Source organism: Tachypleus tridentatus, chromosome 8 (assembly GCF_004210375.1).
Source record: "Tachypleus tridentatus isolate NWPU-2018 chromosome 8, ASM421037v1, whole genome shotgun sequence".
NCBI classification, from domain to species: Eukaryota; Metazoa; Arthropoda; class Merostomata; order Xiphosura; family Limulidae; genus Tachypleus; species Tachypleus tridentatus.
In genome coordinates this window covers 12,500,673-12,526,727 of record NC_134832.1, presented here as the reverse complement: position 1 = coordinate 12,526,727, position 26,055 = coordinate 12,500,673, and the positions used below count along the sequence as shown (strand labels likewise).

The 26,055-nt window shown below is 32.2% G+C and overlaps 1 protein-coding gene across 9 annotated transcripts in view; it reads right to left on the bottom strand.

Moving 5' to 3' along the window:
- Nucleotides 1-22,736, bottom strand: part of LOC143258537 (moesin/ezrin/radixin homolog 1-like) — a 64,416-nt gene extending 41,680 nt beyond the window's left edge. The window contains exons 1-6 of one of the 9 annotated variants that reach the window (XM_076517657.1): nt 22,521-22,708; nt 20,808-20,851; nt 19,137-19,199; nt 14,197-14,223; nt 13,569-13,652; nt 9,145-9,240 (exon numbers count right to left, since the gene is read on the bottom strand). In XM_076517657.1, coding sequence (XP_076373772.1) covers nt 9,145-9,240; nt 13,569-13,652; nt 14,197-14,208 — 192 coding nt within the window. In that variant the 5' untranslated portion in view covers nt 14,209-14,223; nt 19,137-19,199; nt 20,808-20,851; nt 22,521-22,708. Of the gene's footprint in view, nt 1-9,144; nt 9,241-13,568; nt 13,653-14,196; nt 14,224-18,186; nt 18,231-19,136; nt 19,200-20,807; nt 20,852-22,520 lie in introns of all 9 variants that reach the window. The other 8 variants (XM_076517658.1, XM_076517664.1, XM_076517665.1 and 5 more) reach the window with 8 other exon arrangements.
- Between the last annotated feature and the right edge of the window lie 3,319 nt (nt 22,737-26,055).

The following is a 26,055-nucleotide window of genomic DNA, read 5'->3' as shown; positions in this document are numbered from 1 at the left end:
AATTTCTTACTTTAAAAATAAATTTAAAAAGTCCTAAAATTTATTTTTGTTTGCCATGTAGTACAGTAAATGCAGCAATGGTTCACATTAGATGCCCAATTAGTCACAGTTTATTACAAATCAAATACTCAAATTACACTATGTAAAACAAATTTTGTTCCTGGATAGTATGTAATTTCTTAATTGCTTATGTTGTAAAACTACAGAAAATAGCCATTATTCCCTTCAAACTTTGCTTCTGTGACTTGGATAATGAAATTTAGAAATTAGCCTATTTTCTATGTAAAAACAGGCAAATTTGCACATCTTCATTTACATAAGGTCTGAATAAAACAACAACATATGAATCAAGATTTACATGTATTTATACTAAAGTTATAAAAAATGAACAAAAATATTTAGAAGTGAGTAGTTTTTCGAGATTTGTGACTGTAATGTAAATCGCTTTCACGTATCAGCCCCCAAACATAGTCTCCCATCACGTTTTCATTATATGCTCTTAGCTCACAAAAGCAAAATTTGAAGAAAAAAATTGATCTTTTCCATTTACTTTAGGCATAAGTAATTGGGAACTAACACTTTCTGCCCAGGGACAAGTAAAAATTTTGTTACATAGTGTAATCAATATTGACAAGGTAGAATATACAAACCTCCCATCTTTTCTATTTTCTGAAATATTAACACAGTTGTTGAATCAACTAAGGTGGCCCACCCCACCTCTTCCATTTTTGAAAATACTTGTTTACATACACACTTTGATAAAAATGTGTGTATAACCAACAAAAAAAAAATTCAGAATGTCCCCTAGTGGTTTTCTCAACCTTTGCAAAGATTTTGCATGGGAAAAACTTTTCATGCTAGATTACAATCGGAAAGACATTAGTGAGCTTGAGGAATGACTTTTTTTTTTTTAGAAAGATACTGAAACAATAACACAAGGGCAACATTACTACTTCCGTTGAATTACATGGAGAATGTTATGAAATGCAAGTTATTTGGTTGGTTGGTTGATTTAGTGTTTTATCGCACAAGGAAGCTATGTTATCTGCACCAAACACCCAATAAAATGTTAAAATTAAAGTAAATTTAGTAAAATTCATAAAAGGAAATTAAGGTAAAACAAAACCAACTTTAAAATAAAAACATAAATAGCATTAAACCAATATTTACATCTAGTCTACAACGTTAAAAGAAAAACTACAGTAAAACAAGTTGTAAAGGACTTTCTGTAGCATAATTTTAATTATCCTAACTAGTAGGAAGACTAACAGGTAAGCAGAAAAACCACCGTCAGTCACCTGAAGTTGGCCATTCCAGTCCTAGTTTCGAGTTATATGACATTATGGGTATTTTCGGAAAGTAAAGTAATAAAAGTTTTAAAAAGACTTTTAGCAAAATTTTAATAATAACTTGCCAGAATGACTAACAGGTAGTTCAAACAGCAGCATTAATCACCTGAAGTTGGCCTTTCCAGTCCTGGTTTCAAGTTATTTGATGTTACAGCCATTCTCTAATTTCAATTCAACTTGATGGACTTTGATTCTTAAAAGGGAATCACATCAAAACAGGTCTAATGAATAAACTATAAAAACTTAAATGGCATTAAAAAAGATAAATGGCTTTTAAAAAGCTTAAAACATTACCAAGTTGGACAGTGCCACCATCACCAATAACACTGTCTAACATTATGGACGAACCTTGGGACAGAACTTGTTTAAAATAGTGCTGTCATTCAGAGTCATAACAATGGCAAGAAAGCAAAATGTGACTTATTGTGATCTGAGTGTTACACAGACTACACACTGATGCATCTGTTCCAGATAAAAGAAAACAATAAGTTAAACAACTGTGACCAATGTGTAGCCTAGTTAGAACAACTTCCTCTTTCCAATCCTTACAGAAGCAAGACAGCCAAGGTCCAATAGAGGGTTTTATTTGGAAAAGCTTGTTTTTATGTTGCTCACTCCAAGTTGACTGCCAGCTGGCACGGAGCCGAGTCTTGAATACAGGACCATAGTCCATGCATGGAACAGGCACAGTAGGGATAGTGCCAGAGCAGATAGATTTAGCTGCGGTGTCAGCAAGCTCATTCCCGTGAATACCAACACGGCCTGGTATCCCGAAAAACTGAATAGAAGTAGATGTTAAAGAAAAATGGGCCAGTCGGTTTTGAATATCAGCGACAACAGGGTGTGAACCAACATGAAGTGATTCCAGGGCCAGTAGAGAACTAAGAGAGTCAGAATAAATAGTGCACTTTGAGTACTGCTTAGCTTCTATGTGATCCAGGGCAAGAGAAATGATGTACAGTTCAGCAGTGAACACAGAAGCTGTACAGGGGATTCTGCAAGCAACCACCGAACCACAACAAACCATGGCAGAGACCACACAGTCACCTGATTTCAAACCATCTGTATAAATAGGAATGGAAGAATGGTTCAAAAGGTGTTCAGCAAATAACACAGCATTTCCAATCGGGAGTGCCTGCTTTTCTCAGATGACTTAAAGATAGGTCACAATTGGGGAATGTAAGAAGCCATGGTGGGATGGGCTGACTAGTGGATACAGCAATGTTATCCAAGGACAGACCCAATTCATCCAACTGCACCTGGATACAAAGGCCAAAAGGAGCAACAGCAGACTGTCTATTCTGAAAAAGTATGGCCCACTGAGGAAGGAAAACACAACCCTAGGTGGGATGCTTTGGTAAGAATGAAGTTTCAAAGGATATAGTAAAGATAGTTCCAAATGGCAGAGGTGCAAAGAAGGTTTATGAGACTTTACGTATAAGCTCTGAACTGGGAAAGTGTGAAAAGCCCCAATTCAGAGCTGAAATCCTTGTTGATGAATGGTGTCCAGCATCTTTAAGGCCAAGGGCGTGGCAGAGCCATAGACCAGTAATCCATAGTCAAGTTTCAATTGAATAAGAGCACGATATATCTTAAGCATAGAACATTGATCTGCTCCCCAAATGGTGGAAAAAGAGGACACAAGGAATGTTCAGTGCTCTTGTACATATGGCACGTAGTTGCCTGATGCGTGGTATAAAGGTCAGCTTATGATCAAAGATAAGTCCCAAGAACTTTGCCTCAGGTATCACAGGCAGCACAACTTCACCGATACAGAGTTCAAGATCAGGATGAATACCCCGTTGGCAAAAAAAGTGCATGCAAATGGTTTTACAGAGAGAGAAGTTAAAGGTGTTTATTATGGTCCACTTCAGTAAACGATTATGTTTTGTGTTGTAATTTGTACTCATTCTAAAAGGTATAAAGCATAAATTATATCTATTTCCTAATTTTAAATGTGCTTATGAGGTGAGTCAAATTAACCAAACCTGTAGAGATTTGATGGTGAAAATAAGATAAAATACAATTTCTCTAAAAAAAAAAAAAAAGATAAATTATCTGAATATTATAAAGATTTTGCATATGAAGGTTGAATGTTTTCTGATGTACAAAATTACTTTCACTCATAAAATCAAAATTACTTTGCTTACTTGATAGTCCACATTTGAAGAGAGAAAAATGCACAAAAATTAATTTAAAAATTGTAAAACTTAACAAAATATCTGATATTTTCTGTACTGTGTACTAAGCCTTGCAATGTTTACTAATAATCTGCACAATTTTGTGAAAATATGCTTATTGTATTAAAAGTTATATCAAGCACAAAATTGTTACAAATTTAGTCCCTGGGACTCAGCCGGTAGTGAAAGATCTAAACCACAAATAAAGAAATAAACTGTGATACACACTAATATTTTATCTCTATGTAAATGAACATGTACAGATTTACAGCATTTTTGCATGAACTACTGTAAAGGTTCAAACTTGCTTACAACTTTAATAAAAAGTACTAAAAGTCATAACAATGCTACAATAATAACAATCTTTGGAAAAAAAAAACAAATAGCTTAATTTTGATCTATGTATGAGAATACCATAAATGTACTTTTATGTGAGTGCATATTTACAGACATAATGCAGATTTTATATTTACTATTAAAGATGTTTTCAATTACCAAATAGTGCAGTCTACCAACATTTGGATTTTTGAATCATTTTCAACAAAACATGGATTATTAAATTACCTATAAAATTGTAGGACAAATGTATCAAATATACCCATTTATTATTTATTAGCAAGTTATGCAAATATAGTTGATTCAACCTTACCAAATCCATAACACCTCTTCCTCTTTGATTCTCAAAACCTTCATCTTCAAAAAAATTATAACACGATAATGTTTAGAGAAAACAAGGGACCTGTTTGTCCTTCTCAGCTGTCCCATCCTCTAAGCCAAACTAAAACTATTAAATAATTAAATTTAAAAAAATAAAATTTAAAGCCAGCCCTTCTGATTCATATATCTACTGAACTTTCTTTTAAGCTCATTCAAATTTATTGCCTCTACAACATATGAAAGTAACCCATTCCACAACTCAACCACTATTTGAAAAATAAAATTGTCTTAGCTGAAAATTGCTTCTACCTTACCTAAATTTATATTTGTGTCCCCTAGTTTTATAAATTCTCACTGTTAGATATGAAAAATGTTGTTGCATCAACATTATCAATTCCTTTTACAATCTTATACACCTCAATCAGATCCCCTCTAGCTTTTCTTTTTTCAAGAGAAAATTTTAGAAATCATCATCTCTTTTCATATGACAACTCCACTATCTCAGATACCATTTTAGTAACCCTCCTCTTAACCATTTCCAACAATTCAATGTTTTTCCTATGGTAAAGAAACCAAAACTGAACAAAATACTCCAAATGTGACCTAACCAATGGCCTATACAATGAAATTATAACCTTATATTAATATTTCTGTAGATAGAACCTAAAATCCTTTGTCCTACCACTAGCAACAGCACACTGCTTAGATAGTTTAAGAGACTGAGCAACTATTACACAAAGATCCTTTTCTTTCATGATACTATTAAGATTATTCTCATCTAAATTATACCTGTAATTTAAATTTTGATAACCCACATGCATTATCTCACTTTCGTTATAATTAAAATTCATCTGCCATTTAGATGCCCAACTCAGTAAGTGATCGAAATCCTTTTGTAAAGTAACAGCATTTTCTTCACAACTAGCAACATTCAAAATCTTAATATCATCAGGAAATTTAAGTAATTTATTGACCATTCCTTCATCTACATCACTGATGTAATTCAAAAAGAGCAAGGACCCCAAGATTAACCCCCAGAGGTTCCTCAGTGGCAACATTAATCCACTTTGACTGAGCTCCATTTATAACAACTCTGCTTTCTTCCAACAACTCACTCTTCTATCTAATTAGTTAATTTATTCCTCCATCTATAGAGATAAGTTTCTTTACAAGTTTTTATGCGACACTTTATCAAATACTTTCTGAATATTGGATAGTTCTTTGTTTCCATAAACATTTTAAAATTTCACAATCCTGAATGTGCCAGGTAATACCATAAAGTGCAACCAGCTAAAATGTTTTGGTATTAAATGAAAAGCCTTCAACAAACATTTCAGATAAGCCCTTTTCAACACTCCACAACATCTGTAATTGCTTCTTGCCTCACAGGAGATGGAAATATCAAGCATCTAATCTGTTCTGTTCTCTCAAAAACATATGAACTGTTGAATCAGGCAATTGCAGGGATGTCATGAGACTTTTTTTGTTGTCTGAGAACAGTGCCATAGTCTCTCTCTTCCATTCTGCCTGTAATTACCTGATGTTTTAGACAAGATGGAAACATAACAATATTAGATGATGCAAATAATAATAATTTCAAAGTTCAAACAGTTCATAATCATTACCAACCTATAAGTAAAGGGAAACTTCTGAATAACATTCACAACTTGAGGAAGTGTCTGCTTTCAATCTAATGCCTAGAAAGTATCTAACAAATTTTGAAGGTCTTTTTAAATCACTAAGGCCTCTATCTGTGACAAAACAAGTATCAATTTTAAAAAATTCCTTTAAAATATTTTTATCCATCAAATCCAGGCTTGCAACATATTGTGGTCCAGTTGTTTTCCAGTCATTTTGAGCTGACAAATCTTTCCAACAGTTACCTAATGAGATCAAAGATATCTGTAGCAATAAAAGGCAACATTGATTAATCATCCAAGAATTTTTAAGAACAGAGAGAAAAAACTGTGCTTTGTGGAAACTAGATCTGACAGTAAACCTATACACAGATATATTAAATCTAATTACTACATAGAATTTCATCTGCTCCTTATACAACAAACACAGACAATTAAGAACAAGCTTAATCTTAGCCAATTAGACCTTTAAAACTAAATTGTGGGGCTATATCTATCTGTAAGGGCTTTATTAGGTTCTTATAGTCATATTGGTTTAACAATTTTTACTGTTATAATCCAGGTCTATATCTAAGTAACACACAATGTTAGTTGTGTTAGAATTTGATCCGTAGGAATGATCTGTAGTATCTATCCTATGCAAATGTGCCTAGAAACTCTATGAAGAGTATTATGAAAAATTTTAACCTCTTAAAACAAATAAGTATTACTATTACCTTATAGCAGCCAAACTTGCAATGCTTAACAAAGTATTTATAAAAAATGTCTACTTACTCAGTTAAACCACAGTATCAACACATCAATTCAAATTTGGTGATCATAATCTTGAACACAAACACAGCATATCATACCAAACAATAATACGCATGTGCACATATGGTAAAACAGTCTGTTCAATTAACAGTTGTTTTATCAAACTGTTTACTTTTCAAACTTCATTAAAAATTTTTGGTAAGCTAATTGTCTAAATTTCAGAATTTTTCATAATATTTCCAGGCTTGGAAATGAATTTCAAAAACTTAAACTTTTCAAAGATGTAGATAAATCATTGTCATTAATATCATGCCAATAAACTTACCTTTGCACTATGCTTAAAATCTTAACTCTTCACATTCTAAAAGTGGGAACAACCATAACATTACAAGAACCCCTGGATATTGAGAGTCAAGCAGGCCATGCCACACCACCTTACAACTTATCAACAGATACTTCCATAACAAAACTTTGTAGAATGGACAGCAACTGCCTGTTATGGAGACGCGTGTAGGTGTTATCAGTCTTTTATCGTGTCCTGGTGGATTGTGAAGAGCATGTTAAGATTGGTTGGATTATTGCTGTTTCTGATTGGAGGAGATATTTCCTGTAGATTCAACCAATGGCAGCCACAAGTTACTCAACTCTAATCAGGAATCAACTGGACACAGAATAAACTGAAAGAAAACTAGAATCATCGACACAGACAAGTTCTGGAAGATGACAAAAATGAAAAAATAATTTTATATTAACACTATTAAACCTTCACTAAACAGAGATTCGGGAATACAAGTGAGTAACCTGTGGCTACTGTTGGTTGAATCTACAGGAAATCTCTCCTCCATTCAGAAACAGTGATAATCCAACCAATCAAAACATGTTCTCCACAATCAACCAGGTCACTATAAAAGACCAACAACACCTACACACTGACCTGAAAACGAAAGACGGAAGACTTTCAAAACATCGTCCTCTATGCTTGTCTCCAAAATAACCAGTTGCCGTCCATTCTACAAAGTTTCCTCATGAATACTCTTGCCTTAACAATCTATCAAAGATATGTCCATAACTATTTAACCTGAAAATACTGATTTTAATTGTTTTTCTTTTAAGTTTGAACACAAAAACAAACTACTCATAAAATTTGATATCAGTAAATTGAAATTACTTTTTTTTGGCTTTTTAGCATTTGTATAGCATTGAATAAATACTACACAGTCTAAATTCTACAAATCTAAACTTAAGAGCAACTCGCAAAGTCAAAATCTGAATTTCAACTTGTGTAAATCATACTAGAAAACACCATTATTCTGTTTTAAATCAATGCTTTTCACATGTCCAGGCCTAAATCTTTCACACACAAACAATTTGAAACTTTTTATCATTAAGCTTATCATTTTCATTATTTTATTTTGTAAACAAATTATTTAGCATTTTTTCACAACAAAGCAAAGAAAAGGCTTTATTAAATTGTAAAAGGTTACTTCAGACCTGAGAGTCATGAAAATGTTAGTAACTGCTATGAATAATGTAAATAAAGAGCTGAAACAGTGTTGGCTAATTGGTATATTTATGGCTAGTGATGTTAGTTTTGCAACTGGATAGCGTTTTAAGTATGTTGTTTAGCTACCAGTCCCTTAATTTATTATTCTGAAATCAAGTATCACCAATGCTCAAAATATATTTTAGTCCTAGAAACCCCATACAAAAAGCTAGTATTAAATTGTAGCTAAATTAGAAGTCCTACTTTCATCTTTCAGTATTTTTACTTAAGCTTTAGATTCTATATATATCATTCATCAACACTAATTAATTAATTCTACAGAAGGCTTTTGCTCCTCACAGCAACTGTCAAAAGAATATAAAACTTATTTTATTACACATGTAAAAATTATAAATTTTTTAGTAAATATCTTTGAAATTAATAATAACTAAACATATTTCATGCTTTAAATTGTATGCAAGTTCTCTCTTTATTCAGCAGTTCTTTGTGAAATGTTATGTATAAACACTTGAAAAATTTGATATTTGGTGAAACTCCATGATTACATAACAAAAAAAACAAAAGTGTACATTTTGCAAATATTTTAATTTATTTCAGCCATAACGATGCCTTTACTAATGAAGCATTTGTCTTTCTTTTCCTCAATTCTGTAATCACGTGTAAATAGTGAAGTCCCAAATGGAATGAAACTTGCTAAAAGTTTGGAACAGAAACTTTGTTTTTGAGTTTCACAGAAAGCTACCTACACTAGCCTTCCCTAATGTAGAAGTGATAAACTAATAGAGAAGGAAGCCAGTCAACAAACCAACTGCCAACTCTTGGGCTACTCTTTACAAATAGGAATGGCCATAACATTATAATACACCCACGGCTGAAAGGTTGTGCAAGTTCAGTAATGAGATTCAAAACTGTACCCACAATCAGTAAAGTGCCCTAATCACTAAGCCATGCCAGATGCATGAACAGAAATACAACATGTACAGCATACAAGGATTATTTTTCTCGAGTACAATGACAATCCATATTACTTACTACATCCATTTTATGGCTTTCAGTATACTCACTTTTTTGTTTAGTTTCAACCAGGTCTGAAATTCCTTATTATCTGTATACTGCAGTCCAAAAAACCAAATTTCACGTAGTCCTATTGTTTTCACTACCTAAGAAAATAAAATATATATATAAAAAATAAATTGTGCCTTAAAAATATTTCATGAAGTTAACAAAAGATGAAAGCAAATTGTGAGGAAAAATAATTTGAGGGACACACTGCAAAGACACAGTAGCTTATTAAGATTCAAAAAGTGAAATTATTTTCTACAGTTGGCTAAATCTAGGTTGGTTGGTTGGTTTGGCATTTTATGCCACAAAGTAACTAGGCTGTCTGTGCCAAACAATCAGTAAACAATTGAAAATAAAGTATAATTATTAAACTTTGTGGAAAAGAATTATGTTCAAACAAAATGTATAATTTTCAATTTAAAAACTTAAACAGCATTAAAAAGGACAATGTCCCTCAAAAATTAAAACATTTCTAGGGTGGACAATATTACCATTGCCAATGACACTGTCCAGCATCAGGGGTAATCCTGTGGATAAAACATGTCTAAAATGGTGCCATCATTCACAGTCATAATAACGGCAAGATAGTAAAATGTGGACTTTTGTAACCTCAGTGTCATACAGACACCACATTGGTACATCAGTCCCAAATAAAAGAAAACAATGGATTAAAAAATTGTGACCAATGTGTAATCTAGTTAGGACAACTTATTCTTTCAGATCCTTATGAAAATAAGACAGTCAAAGTACAATAGAGGGTTTTACCTGGAAAAGCTTGTTATCACATTGCTCACTCCAGGTCAACTGTCATGGAGCTGAGCCTTGAATACAGGACCACAGCCACGTATGGAACAGGCATGGTAGTGATAGTACCGTAGCAGACAGACTTAGTTGTGGTGTCAGCAAGTTCATTCCTGCAAATACCAATAAGGGCTGGTATCCAGAAAAACTGGATAGAAGTAGATGTTAAATATAAATGTGGTAGTCAGTTTTGAACATCAGCAAGGACCATTCCAAAGCCAGTAGAGAGCTAAGTGAGTCAGTATAAATAGTACAATTCAAGTACTTCTTAGCTTCATTTGTGATTCAGGGCAAGAAAAATGACATATAATTCAGCAGTGAACACAGAAACTGTAGAGGGGATTCTGTGTGCAGCAACTGAACCACAACAAACCATGGCAGAGCCCAAAGTCACCTAATTTTGACCCATCCACATAAATGGGAATGAAAGAATGGTTCAAAAGACATTTAGCAGAAAAAAGACAGTAATTTCAATTGGGAGTATCCACCTCAGATGACTCAAAGGTCACACTTGGAAATGGTAATAAGCCATGGTAATAAGCACCTGGAACTATACTTAAGTATAGTTTTGGAAGCCCAAAATGAACAATGGCAGATCATCTCTTCTAAAATGCAAGGCCCACTCAAGAAAGAAACAACCCCAGGTAAGATGCTGTGGTAAAAATCAAAGTTTTGAAGCATACAATAAAGACAGGTTCATGAGACTGTATATAAACTGTAATGATGAATGGCAACCTGCATCTTCAAGGCCAAGATCCTGGCAGAACCATGAACTCAGTCCAATTTTGATCAAATGAGGCCACAATAAATCTTTTAGCACAGAACATCGATTTCCATCCCAAGAGGTGGAAGAGAGAACAAAAAAATGTTCAGTGCCCTTGTACACTTGACTAACAGATGCTTGATGTGTGGTATAAAGGTCAGCTGATGGTCAAAGATAAGCCCCAAAAACTGTCTCAGGGACCACAACTTCACAGATATGGAGTTCAAGATTGGGGTTAATACCCTGTTGGTAGCAAAAATGCAAGCAAAAGGTTTTATAGAAAAAGTTAAAACCATTTGCTGTGGACCACTTCAGTAAATGATTGTAAGGCAGTCTGTAGCTGCTGCTCAATAAACCCCATGTTCAATGATTGACACATGATGTGGAAGTTGTCGACATACAGCCCATTTGCAATAGTAGGATGGAGTTGTCCAGTGATGGGATTAATCTTTATACTCAAAAGTGCGACATTCAAGACAGCCCTGAAAGACTCCATGTTCTTGTAGGAAAGTGCATTCTCCTGCCAGATCTGGTTAAAAACAACCAGAAGAATAGCTAGAGAAGAAGGAGAGAGATAGTGCAGCATCTTGTAGAGTATATCATCAGGTAAGACTGATGAAGAGCAAGCTTGAGTTCCACCAGAGTGAATGGGCAATAATAGTCATAGAATGATCAGCCCAAAAGGAAAGAGGTGATTGCTCTGCCCAAGTCTTGTTAGCTAAGAAAGTGGAAGATAAAGCACAAGTTTAAGACACCTGGCAAAAGCTTTTGCCAAGAGTATCAACAACTTCCTGGTTATCAGAGAGCAAGATCAAAAGGAGAACAGAATTACACTGACCACTTACCTTCCAAATCTTTTTCCATATCACTTTGAACCTGGTGGTAGAAGAGAAGCTTGTTGTGAATTTAATCTAAGATTCCTTTTGGCTTTGCCATCTCACCTGGCAAGCACATGCACAGACCCACTGAAAAGCAATGCAGTTTGAAAGTGTAGAATACCTACAAAAGGTATCCCAGGCCTGTTTTTAAGCCTTCTGTGCCATGTGGCAGGCAGGATTCCACAATGGATGAGGATACCGTGGGAAACATGTTGAGGGTTTAGGAATACATTGAGCAGCTGCCTGGATAATGTAGTCAGTCACTGCTGCCATGCAGCCATCTATCAATAGGTTACAGACAATGGCAGGATCAAGTTTCGAGAAAGCAGTGAAAGAGGGCCAGTTGGTTTCGTTCAGCTTCCACCGGGTCAGGTAGGTTGGGTGGCATCGACCATGGCCAGTCTCTCTCAAAATGATAGAAAAATGATCACTGCTCCTTGGCTTACAAACCAACCCTACATGAAAAATGAGAGAAAAGTGAATGGGAGAAGACCAAGAGATCAACAGCAGTAAAATACTGACTACGTGTATGAAAGCAAGCATAAACACCAGTAGTGAAGAAATAAAGATTGTGATCCAAGAGCATATGCTCTACAATGTAACCCCTCCCATCAATATCTGCACTTCCCCAGAGGGGATTACATCCATTAAAGTCCCCAGAATTAAAATGTGAGATGGCAACTGTTCAACAAAAGCATCAAGGCCTGATTGATCACAAGTCTCTCCAGGAGACAGGTAGAGAGAACAAACAGTGATGGTATGACTGAAGGAAACACGGATGGCTACGACCTCCAAGGACGTGTTGAGTGCCAAACACAAGTTGGGCATATGATAACTGACCAGCAGTGTCACCCCTCCATACTCTCATCTATTACACAACCTATCACTTCTCTACAAGGAAAAACTGATGAAGGGTGACTGTATAGGCAGGTTTCACAAACATTTCCAATAAAGAAAGACATACAGGATGGCAGGAAGCAATAATTGCTTTGATGTCATCTGTATCAGGATGGAAACCTCAACAGTTCCACTGTATCAATGTGGCCATTTTTATTTACGTGGAAGAAAAGGCTGAAACTATAATTTTAGTCTTTTTCTCATGTTATCATCATAAACTCAAACTTAAAACAATAATGTTTAAAGCAATATTTTTGAAATATATACCAAACTTCATCTTTCTGAATTTAATATTTGCAAAGTATCAAACAGTTTCGTTAACTACATCAGCTATTTCAAACATTCCAACCTTTAATACATTGGCTCCCACATGACCCACCATTGGATCATGACAGTCTTCAAGTGAGACCCACATAACCCACTGGTGAGTTGCATTCTATTTTCTTTTTAAAGGGGCACCTACTGGCTGGGACACAATAGCCAAATATGCACCCTTGCTATAAAAAGTAACTTAAATGAATAGTGGGACCCAGGAAAATATTGGCAAAATAAGCTTGGGAGCCCATTTGTTAATGAATTTGGATGATGTCTAATATCTTCCAAAATCAAACAGGCGAAGCTTGTCTCTACACCTAAAATAATATCTGTGCAACTAGTCTATGCATATACCATAACTAATGAAAATCTACAAAACTGTTTCATACATAACCAAATACAACCACACAGTTAAAATTACATATATCAAAGGGAAATAACAATGCAAGTCTCATGGATAATATCTTTCTCTGATTAACATACAAATAAAACATTTCTTCATATCTGAAGTTTGAACTTAAGAGAAAAGCATTCATAACAAAACTGGCATACAAGTTATTAAAATGTTTTATTCCCCATCCACACAAGTTGAAAAATATTCAACTGGTAAAAGTCTAGCTAAATATTTCTAAGCATAATATAAAGAATTCTTTTTTATACACTATTTTAAACATGAACTCACAGAAAAAATACATCCTGTAGCAACTTACAAGTTACTATTCCACACCAAACATGTACTCCAAAGTAAAGAAGTGTGAACTGAATTCTTTACCTGATCAAAAAGTTGTTTTCCTGTTGTATTAGGCTGGACAGCAAACTCTAGCTCTGCATCCATAGTGGTGACTCTAACATTTACCTACATCAGGTATAGTATCAAACAAGTATCAAACCAAAACTTGATTTACATCAATTCCAAAGATACTAGACAAAAACATTAGTTTTTAAAATTATAAAATCTGAAACAAAATGATAATAAACATATATATATATATATATAAAATTAATGCTTTTATTCTCCATTTTCATGCACTTAAGTTTGTAAAGGCTGTAATGTCTTTAAATCTGTTAATAAGAATGTTATTACAATAGATATCAAGGTTCATTATTTACAATGAAGTGGCAATAAAGTATATTGTTATTTTCATAAATATTTTAACTAAAACTTTTGTTGATTATTCCTTTTTCTGTTACCATCAACTATGAGTGAGACTTGTTATATGTACTTTTCAATTATATCTACAAAAAGAAACATTTCTATAATAATGTATACTTGCTCATTTAAGAAATATTTCTATTATCACCCTACTTGGTTAAGTTCTGTTTAAAACAAAATTAAGATTAATATATAAAAAAAATAAATGAGAAATACTAGAAAATATAAGTTTTATTTTGAAACTTACAGCTTTTGGCATCTTGCTAGCCTGATTCTTCAGTGTGCATTTGAAAAAAGATAAAAATAAAATTTAGTTTATTGATCAAATAATATAAATGAACTGCTACGGAATAAATAAAAATAAATCAAATATTCACTAAGCCTAAGTAGTTGTAGAAACAAAATAACAGTACTGTAGGCATGTTTAATCAGTTGATTAAAGCATGTGGTATTTACAGCAGAAAACTGCAAAATTAACCAAATAACGTTTTTTTTTGTACAAGTACAAAAGATAAAAATTTTTAAAATAGAAATCAATCACTGCAACAAATGTATATATTTTTAAAGTATTAATATGAAATTATCTATATATTAAAAACTGGTAGTGTTTTAACAAAATAGTTCACTGACAAACCTTGGGCAGTGGAGCTTACGGTTTCCCAACTTTTGTCAGCAATGCTCCTCCCCAACAAACATCATTTCTATGCACAGTACAATTTTATTAAATGAGTTAAAGAGCAGGTTAACCTTTTTGCAATGGGTAGGTCAAAGACCATATCATCACATTTGTTGACTTACATTCACAATTTTATTGAACTACTATTTTGTGAATTTATATCAATGTTTGAAATCAAATTATAGATTATAATTCAAACTTTATTATATGAGTTAATTTCTTATTTTAAAAAAATATTAAAAGAACACACCTAAATACAGATTTTTAGCGAGTCATGTGGTATGTTGAATGCAGCACTGGTTAAAATTAGATGCTCGTGATGTCAAAATACCAAGTGTATAGCTTTGTACAAATTAGGAACTAAAATTACCAATACTGTCAAGCCAGAATATAAAATATGAACCTCATATCTTTTTATTTACTGAAATATGGCTTATGCATTGAATCAAACAGTGACCTTATTCACCTCTTTCCAATTTTAGAAATGGTTCCTTATATACACTTACTTCTATATATGACATGTAAATAACCAATCAGCAGCTTAGAATGCCCACCTAGTGGTTTTCTCAGTAATTTTAATCTGTGAAAATTTTACCATGTTCTTTTGATCCAAGATTTCATGGAGGTAGGTCGTTTCTTTAGTCTGCCCAAAGTTTCATTCTTTTTTTTTTTTTTTATAGACCTAAATATAACTTAGTATAGTAAGCTTAATAAATTATAGTGGAAATCTAGGTATTAGTATAGTTATTTACAATTTGTTTTGCTATTCAACTATATATATAAAACCTAAAAAAAATGCATTTGATATCCTTCATGTGCAAAATTTTAAAAGGCTTAGCAACCTATGTCCAGCAGAAACCAAGTTCAAAGATTGTAGCTAGAAGAGATAATCGTTTGCTTTACTTATTTATCATTCTATATTTTAAGAAAAATAAGTTTCAAAACTTATTTCCAAATAGTAATAATCAATATGCATATATAATATATAAATATTTAAATGTTACTGTACAAAATACTAATCCACAAAAACAGAGCCAAGGGTCACTTTGTAAAGACTAAAGACGAGTCTTATGCTAATGGATATGGCAACATGAATGCAGCATGCATCCCATCAATGCAGGTTATGTAACGTTACCTAGCCACGACTAGAAGGTCAATATAATAAAAACTAACAAATATATACAATTATATAATGTTATGAGACTTAAACTGCTTATACTAAACATTTGTATTTTCATGTTATAATATGTAGTCATTTTAGCACAAAAAAAATATTTCAATTTTTTTTACAATGGTCATGAGGTTTATCACTTGATAGACCCCACATAATTAGGGTACAACAAATAAAGTATGTTTTTCTATAAAAAAATGTTTGAAATGTATATAGGATGTTTTGGGGACAAGGAATAGTTTTTAATTATAAAATGAAATCACTTTGCACTCAGACTAGTAACCAAATAGACTATTTTCACAAAATAAATCTTTAATAAATATATTTCATTACAAAACCTGATTTTTTGTGCACAAAACAACTTGTAATTTTTACTAAAAGAAATACTGACAATTTTTGTGAAAATACACATACCACATCAAAAAAGTGTAAATAGTTAACATGTGCAAATGTGTATATGAGCTGGTGTATATTATACCAAGCCTTGCAAAATGGTTAAACCTACAATCCTCCCTCAGACTGTTGTTTGGATTATGCTTGTCATTGCTACTAAGCTACATTTGGTCTTAAGGTAACATAAGCATTATGTACACTGACACTTTAGTAAAGTAACAAATTGCTTAAACATATGAGAAATCTTCATAAGAAATAATTTTTTCACTAGCTCTTGAAATTTTCAATACTTTCAAGTATAACACCGATAAACAGACTATACTTAATGTTTAAAAAACTATTTTGGAACTCTTCTGACATTAAGAAATAAAAAAGGTAATATAAATTGGTAACAACACAAAGCATGTAGAAACTCAAGAGCTATTACACGTACCTGTATAACTTACAATGTAAAAGGCAATTCAATACCTGATATACTCTAAAATAAGATCTACTGAAATAAGTTGAAAACTAAAATGAAAACACAAACAAGCACTGTTTCATACCAATCAAATTATCACAACCTGATATATCAGTTAGTATTTGCTTTTATGCTACAAATTTTGGCAAGTTCAGGAATGAAACAAAACAAAAAAGTACTTTGACAAGACAAATGCAACTAATAAATGTAAAACAAACCTTAACATTAAAGCAAGTTTTCAAATTATAGCTTCCGCATGCATTACATTAACAATTTAATATAAATAATCTTTAATGCAAATGCAATATAATAATTTTTAATATAACACATTCATAACATACATTTAACCCTTAAAGGGCATCTGTCATCAAATGATACTGCTACCTACAACATTCCCACTGTTTAATGGTTAATATCTAATGCAATTTTTACTCAAACCTGCATACATATTTTATCATGTTAATGACACTTGCTTACAACATTAAATTCTTGCGGACTTCTAGCTGCATTGAAGGTAGTGAGGTACTACAGAAATGACTTGAATCAATTGGTTAGCTGGATAGAGTTGGAAAACCTTTAACTACAGTACACATACACACAGATGCATGTTTAATATGTGGAAATCTATTCAATAGCATGGCTGGAGGTAAAGATCTTTAATTAGTGATGGATAAGTTACTCAAACCTTCCAGGGAGTGCTCCATTACTCATAGTAATACTATTAGGATTTTTGTATGGTGTTTTTAAGAGTTATATTTATTAGGACATCAAAAAATAAATTATTTCTGAATATAGCACTAGCTAAGCCTTACTAAGAATGCTTTGTAGAGTTTTGATTCCCTGTCTAATAAATATTTGACTCAATGGAAAAAAGTTCATAAGAGGACTATAGAGATGGCTCTGAAGATGGAAGTGTTTATTTTTTTTAATACAGCACGTTAAGGAAAAATGGTGATCTTATTGAAACTTAAAAGATTATCAAGGGAATCAGTTGGATAAAACTGATTTATTTGTCCTGTAGTCTGAAAAGAAAAAGAAAGAATCAAAATTGAATATATGGAGATGACAAGTTAGACAATTCATAAAGTTTTACTTTTCTAACAAGGTAACTGAATTTGGAATGAGTTTCCATTGGCAGTAATAGAGACTGGCACTTTTCAAGAATTTATTAGAGAACTTGCTGATTTTTCCCCTCATGGATGAATGTACAGGGTCAAAAATACTTCAACTATTCATTAGCTAACTAAAATATACAATTCATGCAAAGTTATTTACAAACTCAGTACATATTTAGGGTAAAACCTGTCACTTTTTATTCCAAAACATAAATAATAAAACTCAGAAACTGTTAGTAAAACCAATAATTTTAAACCATATATTCTTAAAAACAAGTACAATTTTGATGAAAGTAACCTTTAAACTTTCATAGAAGAGAAGAATTTTGGCATTTTAATTTACCAGTTTTCTAAAGCCATCCAACCACACAAATCTAAAGAGAGTTGATATTGTCATTTTATATATCACTGGTTCAACTTACTCTGAAATTTTGAGTTTATTCTTGGGCTCCTGATTTCAAAGACCCTGAATGTTGAAAAAGATTAAAAAAAAAAAAAAGCTACTAGAATAATATACAGAACGGAAAGATTCTCAAATAAGTACAAGAACTTCAAAATTGTTTTCTCTTGACAGGAAAGGAATTTGAATAAAATGTTCAACATCTGAGGGAACTGATGGTATTGATACATTTTTTTCAGTTTTTAATGGTAAGAGTAAAAAAAAGAACAAACAAGTAAGTTTTAGCAGGGTAAGAGCCTTCAGATATAATAGATGCAGCAAAAAAATATAAATCAAAGATAAATAAATATTTAAAAGACCAAGGCTGCTTTTGAGTTTTTTGTTTTAAAGGATAGAACATCCTAATTGGACAAAGACTCCTTGTTGACCATAAATGTTAATATTTTTGCAATATAAAAATACTAAAATTCTAAATAAAAATTGTGTAATATTTTTTTAAATATAAATTATGGATCACCATGAATATCAAATTAGTTTTCAACCTCCATAAACAAATTGCATGCTACTCACTAAATCCAGCCCTGGTCCTCCAAGAATTCAGAGACCTGACTAGTCTAATGAGTTTCCAAATAGTTAGAAAGTGATGTCAATATTAGCCTTCTCAACACTCATAGGTGAAGTTAACTATCAAGATTTTACAGTTGCATCCCAAATTTAAATAAACTACTTCATTCTCTTTATTTACAAATAAACTTAGCATTAAAATACAGATGATACCAAATTTTAAATTACACTGCTAATAGGGAGACTAGATTATGGAATGAATTGCCATTAACAGAAGTGGAAGGCTGACACTTTTCAAGTACCAATCAATTTCAGTCAAATTAATTTAAATAAGTAAGGAGTTTTTAACTTCTTAATTTCAAAAGGATATATTTGAATAAATTCTCAATCTCTAATTATCTGTGTAACCTGATATTTTTGTGCACTCCAAATTGTCCGTTTTCTATTTTTCCATCACCTCTCTATCACGACCTGAATTTAAATAACATTTTATATTATAGACATTACACTAATGTATAGTGTTACTTCTATAACTGACAATCTTGTGTTTATACAAATATAAATCAGAAAGTTGCAATCCATATGCTATACCCTCATATCACATCTTCTATTTTACAGATTTCCAAAAATTCTTCAATGTTTGCTCTTGCATAATTAATAACAAATAAAAAGACTAATTTTAAATTAATAAATGATATGATATAGTCTTTATTTTATCTACAGATAAAGTTATTACTAAGTTCATACTAAGCAGCTAATGGGATTATTAAAACACTTTAGTTAAAAAGACAGTTAAATTTTAATAGTAATGGAATATTGCTTGCTCCATTCATATTTTATTTTCTTAAGTGCACATTTGAAATAAAAATTTGATGTAATAGAACAATCATTACAAAAATGTGGCCATAAATTTCACAAAGCCAAATGTAAAAACTAAAGTTTAACACATTTTGTTTATTGTTACAAATGCAACTAAAATATAAAAATCAAAAACTTATTACGTTAAATTAATAAGCATAATAAAATGTTTCCACGAGTCATATTCACAAGCAGCTTGTGTATATTATACAATATCCTAATTTCAGCTACACATTCATTGTGTGATTTACAACTTACATTGCAAGATTATTTTAAGTATGGTTCAAAGAGCAATTGAAAAATATGTATATATAAAAAGTTACAAACTTTAAACTGTATAAGAAAAATAATTGTAATTTTCTGTTACAATCTGCACTCATTTGTATCTGGGTCTACAAAGTATGAATTTTGAGGCTCACTAAAAGTCTAACTTAACCCTTAATTATAATAAAATTTCAAATAAATCTACAAACATAATGACACGGCCTTTGACCAATGACCACAGGTAGATACATTTTGATACAATTAAAGAGGTTGAAAGGACTGTACATATAAAACATGAGAACTGCAAGATAAAGTTTTTTTAAATTAACATGAAAATCATATTGCACTCATGCTAGTTATTCTGAATCAGAGAGTCTGTACATTCAAAGAAAAATATTTAATAAAAATTGTTAATTAAAAAACACACCTTTCCTATTATAAATAATTGAATAGCATCTCCAGTGAAAAATTACTGAATTTTGAATGATAGAATGGTACAGAAGAGGGAAGTTATCCGAGTTTGTCATTTTTCATTATACTTCAATCAATAAAGACTGGAGATAAATTTATATTCTGGCTTTTCAATATCTTTAGCAGAACTGAGTTTGTAATTAAATGAATTCTGAAACATAACAAATGCTAAAAAGAAAATCCAAAATGGACAATTTGGACTGACAAACACAAGTTAAGACCAATAATTTGAGTATTTCCTTTTGAAATTAAGAAGTAAAAACTTAGCTAATATAGAAATTGAAATTATAAACATTTTCATGCCATACTTTTTGATGCATATTAATAGTCAAGTTTAGTTAAATTTTGAGTGCAACTCTTTCAAAGGTCTTAACATGAACATTTTGATCTGCAATAAACATAAGTATAACATAATGCATTTATTAATAGTGACATTGTTAGATAGATACTATAAACAAGTGAATGTTGTTTTTTATATTTCCTGACCTTATTAGTGGTCCAGTGCAAATTCAGTTGGATGATCAACTTACCTGTGAGAAACAATTATACTAATTAATGCCATGTAAAATAATGAATCAATCCAAATCTTGATTAAATTGATTAATGTCATAAAAGTAATTTGACTGGTAGTTTCAATCATTAGTTTTTAATTATTCCATCTAACCAATAAATAAAAATATTAATAAATCAATGTCACAAAAATAATCAACTAATCCCAATTATTATTTTTCTAGTTATCCAGTAATTGAAATATTTCATTACTATTTTCAGTTTATTTCACGAACTCAATAAGCATCACAACTCAATAAAATAATCAGCTAATCTAAATTGGAGTTTCAAATTATCACTGTCTGTAATTATAACAAATATCCAAGTAACTGAAAATTATCATTAAATTTTGTTGCTGTTAAGCATAAAGTTACATAATGAGTTATATGTGCTGTTATCCACCATGAATATCAAAACCAAATTTTTTGTATACCAAGGTTTCTTTTCAGTCAACATTATCCACTTGAATAATACAACCTACTCATTTTTAGCAGAACTTTATGTTCACCTTTTAACTGGTGATATCTTCCTTGCTGATAATTCTAATAAAATGCTAAATGATACTGGTAAATAACACAAAAACTAATGGAAAACAAAAACCACAAATAATTTTGCATATCCTCTTTTATGTGAAAAGTTGCATGTTTTTACTAACTTTTCAAGTAAACCTATGTATCTAACCACAAGAGCCCCCAAAACCATATTTTACCTCCCATTACAAAAATGTTAATTATATAAACTAAAATTTTATTGAGAATTATACATTGCATATTCATACAAAATGTTATTGTAAATCCATGAAAATGCCTCCTACAGCCTCCATATATACCAAAACCCTTCTGAAACACATGAAAACATCTACTTTAAAATATGCATTTAGATTCTTTTTAAAGTCTCTTTACATATAAACCAATTTTAAGAAACCTGTTCAGTCAAAAGTATGAGCACCAAATCCCTTCATCTCAATTTCTGACACACATTCACAGTTGATTTTTTGTTTATAATTTACATTGCATGGTCTTAGACTCAAAAGGACTACCAGCAAATTTTAAATTGTAAAAACAGAGGGAAAAGTTAAACTTCAAGTAAACATTTATACACATACAGTCTGAAAAACAAATTACAATTAAAATTTAGTACCTACTAGTATTAACAGTAGCGACAGAATTATAATTTACATAACTTTATTTATATTTATAATTACGCACTAATATTAGTAATAATACATTATATACCTAAAATGTTCACATTTCGGTATTTTACCAAACTATTTTAACACTTTTATTTCAGTATCACTATCATACTACTAACTGAAATAATTCAACATAAGTTACTGAATGAAACTAACACGTTAATACAAGTAATTTTAATTGCACGTGTACTTGCAGCATATTAATACCACTAGTACGTTTTTCGGTGACAGCCTGTACTTGCGACTACAAGTAACAACATACTCAATTATTCACACTCTACCCACTAATCAAGTACTAAGTGTTTAAACTTTATAAAAATAATGTTGTAATACAGTAAAACTACAATTTACAAATATTCCGCAACTAAATAATATTAAATATAAAAGTTACCGGTTATCACTAAATCAGTTCAATTCAAACTCAAAGCATATGATAATATAGGGGATTTTATACTTACTTTAATCAATTACTAGTTTGTTTTTTTTCGATGAGAATAAAAATTCGAACAGCAAGACTATGTATACTAATACTATACTTTACCTACCTAGAAGTTATCGCGAATACTTTCAGTTATAAATTTACCCTGACCCTTCACACGCTCATCGAAACGCGGCAAAAATGGATGCCTCTATTTAGGGCGTGGTATCAGCGCATGATCAGTAATATATTACTTTTTTTTTAGAAATGATAAATGTATTAAATTAATTAACTTCCCTTTCTCCGGTGGGTCAACAGAAAGATTAAGAATTTACAACACTAAAATCCACGGTAGACAAAGAGATAGGTCAGTGTGACTTTATTCTGAAACAAACTAACTAACCAATTTGACATACAGTTTTATTTACTCCAATCATAAAAACACTTCTCGCAATATGCTTCGAATATTTTCAATCACACAATAATTTCCCCTAACTGGTTTGATGGCCTGGCATGGCCGAGCGCGTAAGGCGTGCGACTCGTAATCCGAGGGTCGCGGGTTCGCGCCCGCGTCGCGCTAAACATGCTCGCCCTCCCAGCCGTGGGGGTGTATAATGTGACGGTCAATCCCATTATTCGTTGGTAAAAGAGTAGCCCAAGAGTTGGCGGTGGGTGGTGATGACTAGCTGCCTTCCCTCTAGTCTTACACTGCTAAATTAGGGACGGCTAGCACAGATAGCCCTCGAGTAGCTTTGTGCGAAATTCAAAAACAAACAAACAAACAAAATAAGTGGTTTGAGATAATTTAATTAGGATAGTTACATACTCGCCTTGTGAAGAGCAAAAATTTAAACTAACTACTTTGTTCTTCTAAAGGTCATAGATCCTTTTCTCAATTAAGTTCTTGTTTAGTTACTGATGTCAACTTATCCAGTAATTTAGTTATCTTGTGGGGAAAAAAATGAAGCTAATAAACTTGTTTAACATCTGATAAAAAGGTTATAAATGTATGGTTTGATGTTTCACTAAATTAACCTGGCATTATTATGCACAAAAACTTTAATATTAACTTGGTGACTCTATGCCAAAACGTAAATGACACCACACAAATTGGAGAAAAAAAATATCTCTGTTTTTTTTTTTTTTAAATTCGTATAAACCCCTTTAAGTTTGACTGGAGTTATACCTTTCTACGACATTGCATAATCTTAAAATATTTATTTTATAATATCATAAGTAAACAAAACCATCAACTTGTTATTTCCACCATAAACGCTATCATGTCGTTTTTCATTGTAAAAATCTTGATAAATTATTCATACTTAGCAAATAAAAGACAAAACTGGATGATAATATTAAAAACTTATTGGTCTGTGATTCTGTAATATTGACTTTGATAACGTCATTTATCAACAGTGACCATGCACATTGTTACAAGCATAACCCCGCTATGTAGGGCCTCGTTTGAAAGACTGGCCAAGCGTGTTAAGGCGCGCGACTCTTAATCTAAGGGTCGCAGGTTCGCATCCCCGCCGCGCCAAACATGCTCGCTCTTTCAGCCGTGGAGGCGTTATAATGTGACGGTCAATCCCACTATTCGTTGGTAAAAGAGTAGCCCAAGAGTTGGCGTGGGTGGTGATGACTAGCTGCCTTCCCTCTAGTCTTACACTACTAAATTAGGGACGGCTAGCACAGATAGCCCTCGAGTAGCTTTGTGCGAAATTCAAAAACAACAACAACAACGTTTGAAAGACCTTCAAAAGATTATTTCAAATGAAAAAAGGAAAAATACATCCTTGTTTGAAGTGGAATTATATTTGAAAATTACTGTGTAGCCATTGTGCATAGTCATAATGTACTATCAACTTTAGATCAATGAAAAAGTTTGCCTTTTCAAAGGTGTACATCTTATTCGACAGACAGGAATGATAACTGGCACAGCTGATACCATGTAATAACTACTAAAGTCCATTTTTTTCTACAGTTGTTGCACTTTGTGTTACAGTGGGTCTGCTTGTACTGTAGGCAAATCAGTCTTGACTGGCATACTCTGTTGGCTCTAGACCATTTCCCACCCACTGTTGCAATTATAAGTATACTCTTAGGATATGGAATTTTGGTGCCAAGTGTATGAAAAAAGTGCTGTTTGTTATCCTTGTTTGCCAGAAGCAAGTATTTTGTGGATTAAAGAATTATGTCAGGTACAAAGTGTGCTGCCATTCCTTGGGATGCCCTCCCTCATCTGAAATAGGTTATATCCTTTATTGAAGGGATGAACCATTCAAAGATGATAACTGCTGTGGGTTGCCTTTCAGTGACAAAGTGAACATGTGAGTCAATGATGTTCTGCAAAGTACTTTCATGTTTCCAAGGTGCCTGCAGTTACTGCAGTAGGAAACCTTCACCAAGCACAAACTGCATCATCATTGGATGGTCAACTTGGAAGACTTCTTGAACAAGCTTCCAAATTTCATCAGCTAGTGATGCTTTGTTTGGTTGACAAATGAACTATTGGGAATCAAATAGCAAAGATGAGAACTGCAAAATTCGTATTGAAAAATCTCCTTCTTGTCTTTACAAGTCACATTAATTATTGCCACTAAATGCTAAAAGAGCAGCTGTGGATCGATGTGGGGGTCCCATCAATTTTCACTGACTTGTTTGCCTCAAGTGTCATAATTTCGTTTTTTTCCTCAGAGTAAGCTCTGCGAAGTCTTACCTTTCAAGCCTTTGATCGTTTGCTTTGTAAGCGTTTGCAGAGCATCATCAACACCAGTCACAATGTTTCTGAGAATGAAATTTGGAGGTGTTACCTATTAGAATTTATTTCGGACAAATCTCCTGTTTATTACGTTATGTACTTTACATATTACTATTTTATTTTGATCTTAGTAGTTAATTAAATGTTAATATGTATTGAATTTATGTAATTTGTCAACAAGATTGATACACATAATATCTTTTTTTAACATTAATATATTTTAATGCACAAACAAAAATAATACGCTTTGTAATAACTGTTATTACTAATAGTTATTACAAATAATGGTTTATATACAAGAGTTTTACAAACTTATAAATAATACTGACTCTTACATCCGGACTAGAACTAAATATTTTATTGACGATCTACGTCCACGACAAGAAAATTAATTTCGAGTTGATATTGTTTTACCTCGCTTAAGCTTACGACGTCTCTCTTTGTTAGCCTCAACCCTCACAAGTTTAATTCTACCGGCGAAGATATTTAATGTCCTCGTAGGAGTAACAACATTCAGAGTAATTTACTGAAGTTGAACGGTTTGTAATGTTTGAAATTTATAAAGTTCCTGGTCAAATTCTCTAGTTTTCCGATGAATAGGCGTTAATCACAATTACGGCTAGATCTATAACACACTGACTGTAGCTGTACAATTATATCCTCCTCTTCAGTCTCTCGGCTAGCAGCTTTTTGTAAGAATCATGCGAATTTATACAAATTTCAACACTGTTCTCGCGCGCTTTCGTAGCACAAGTATTGTTGACTTTTTTCGCACACGAACATTCTACAACTGTACAGAGAAGCAAGTTTTATT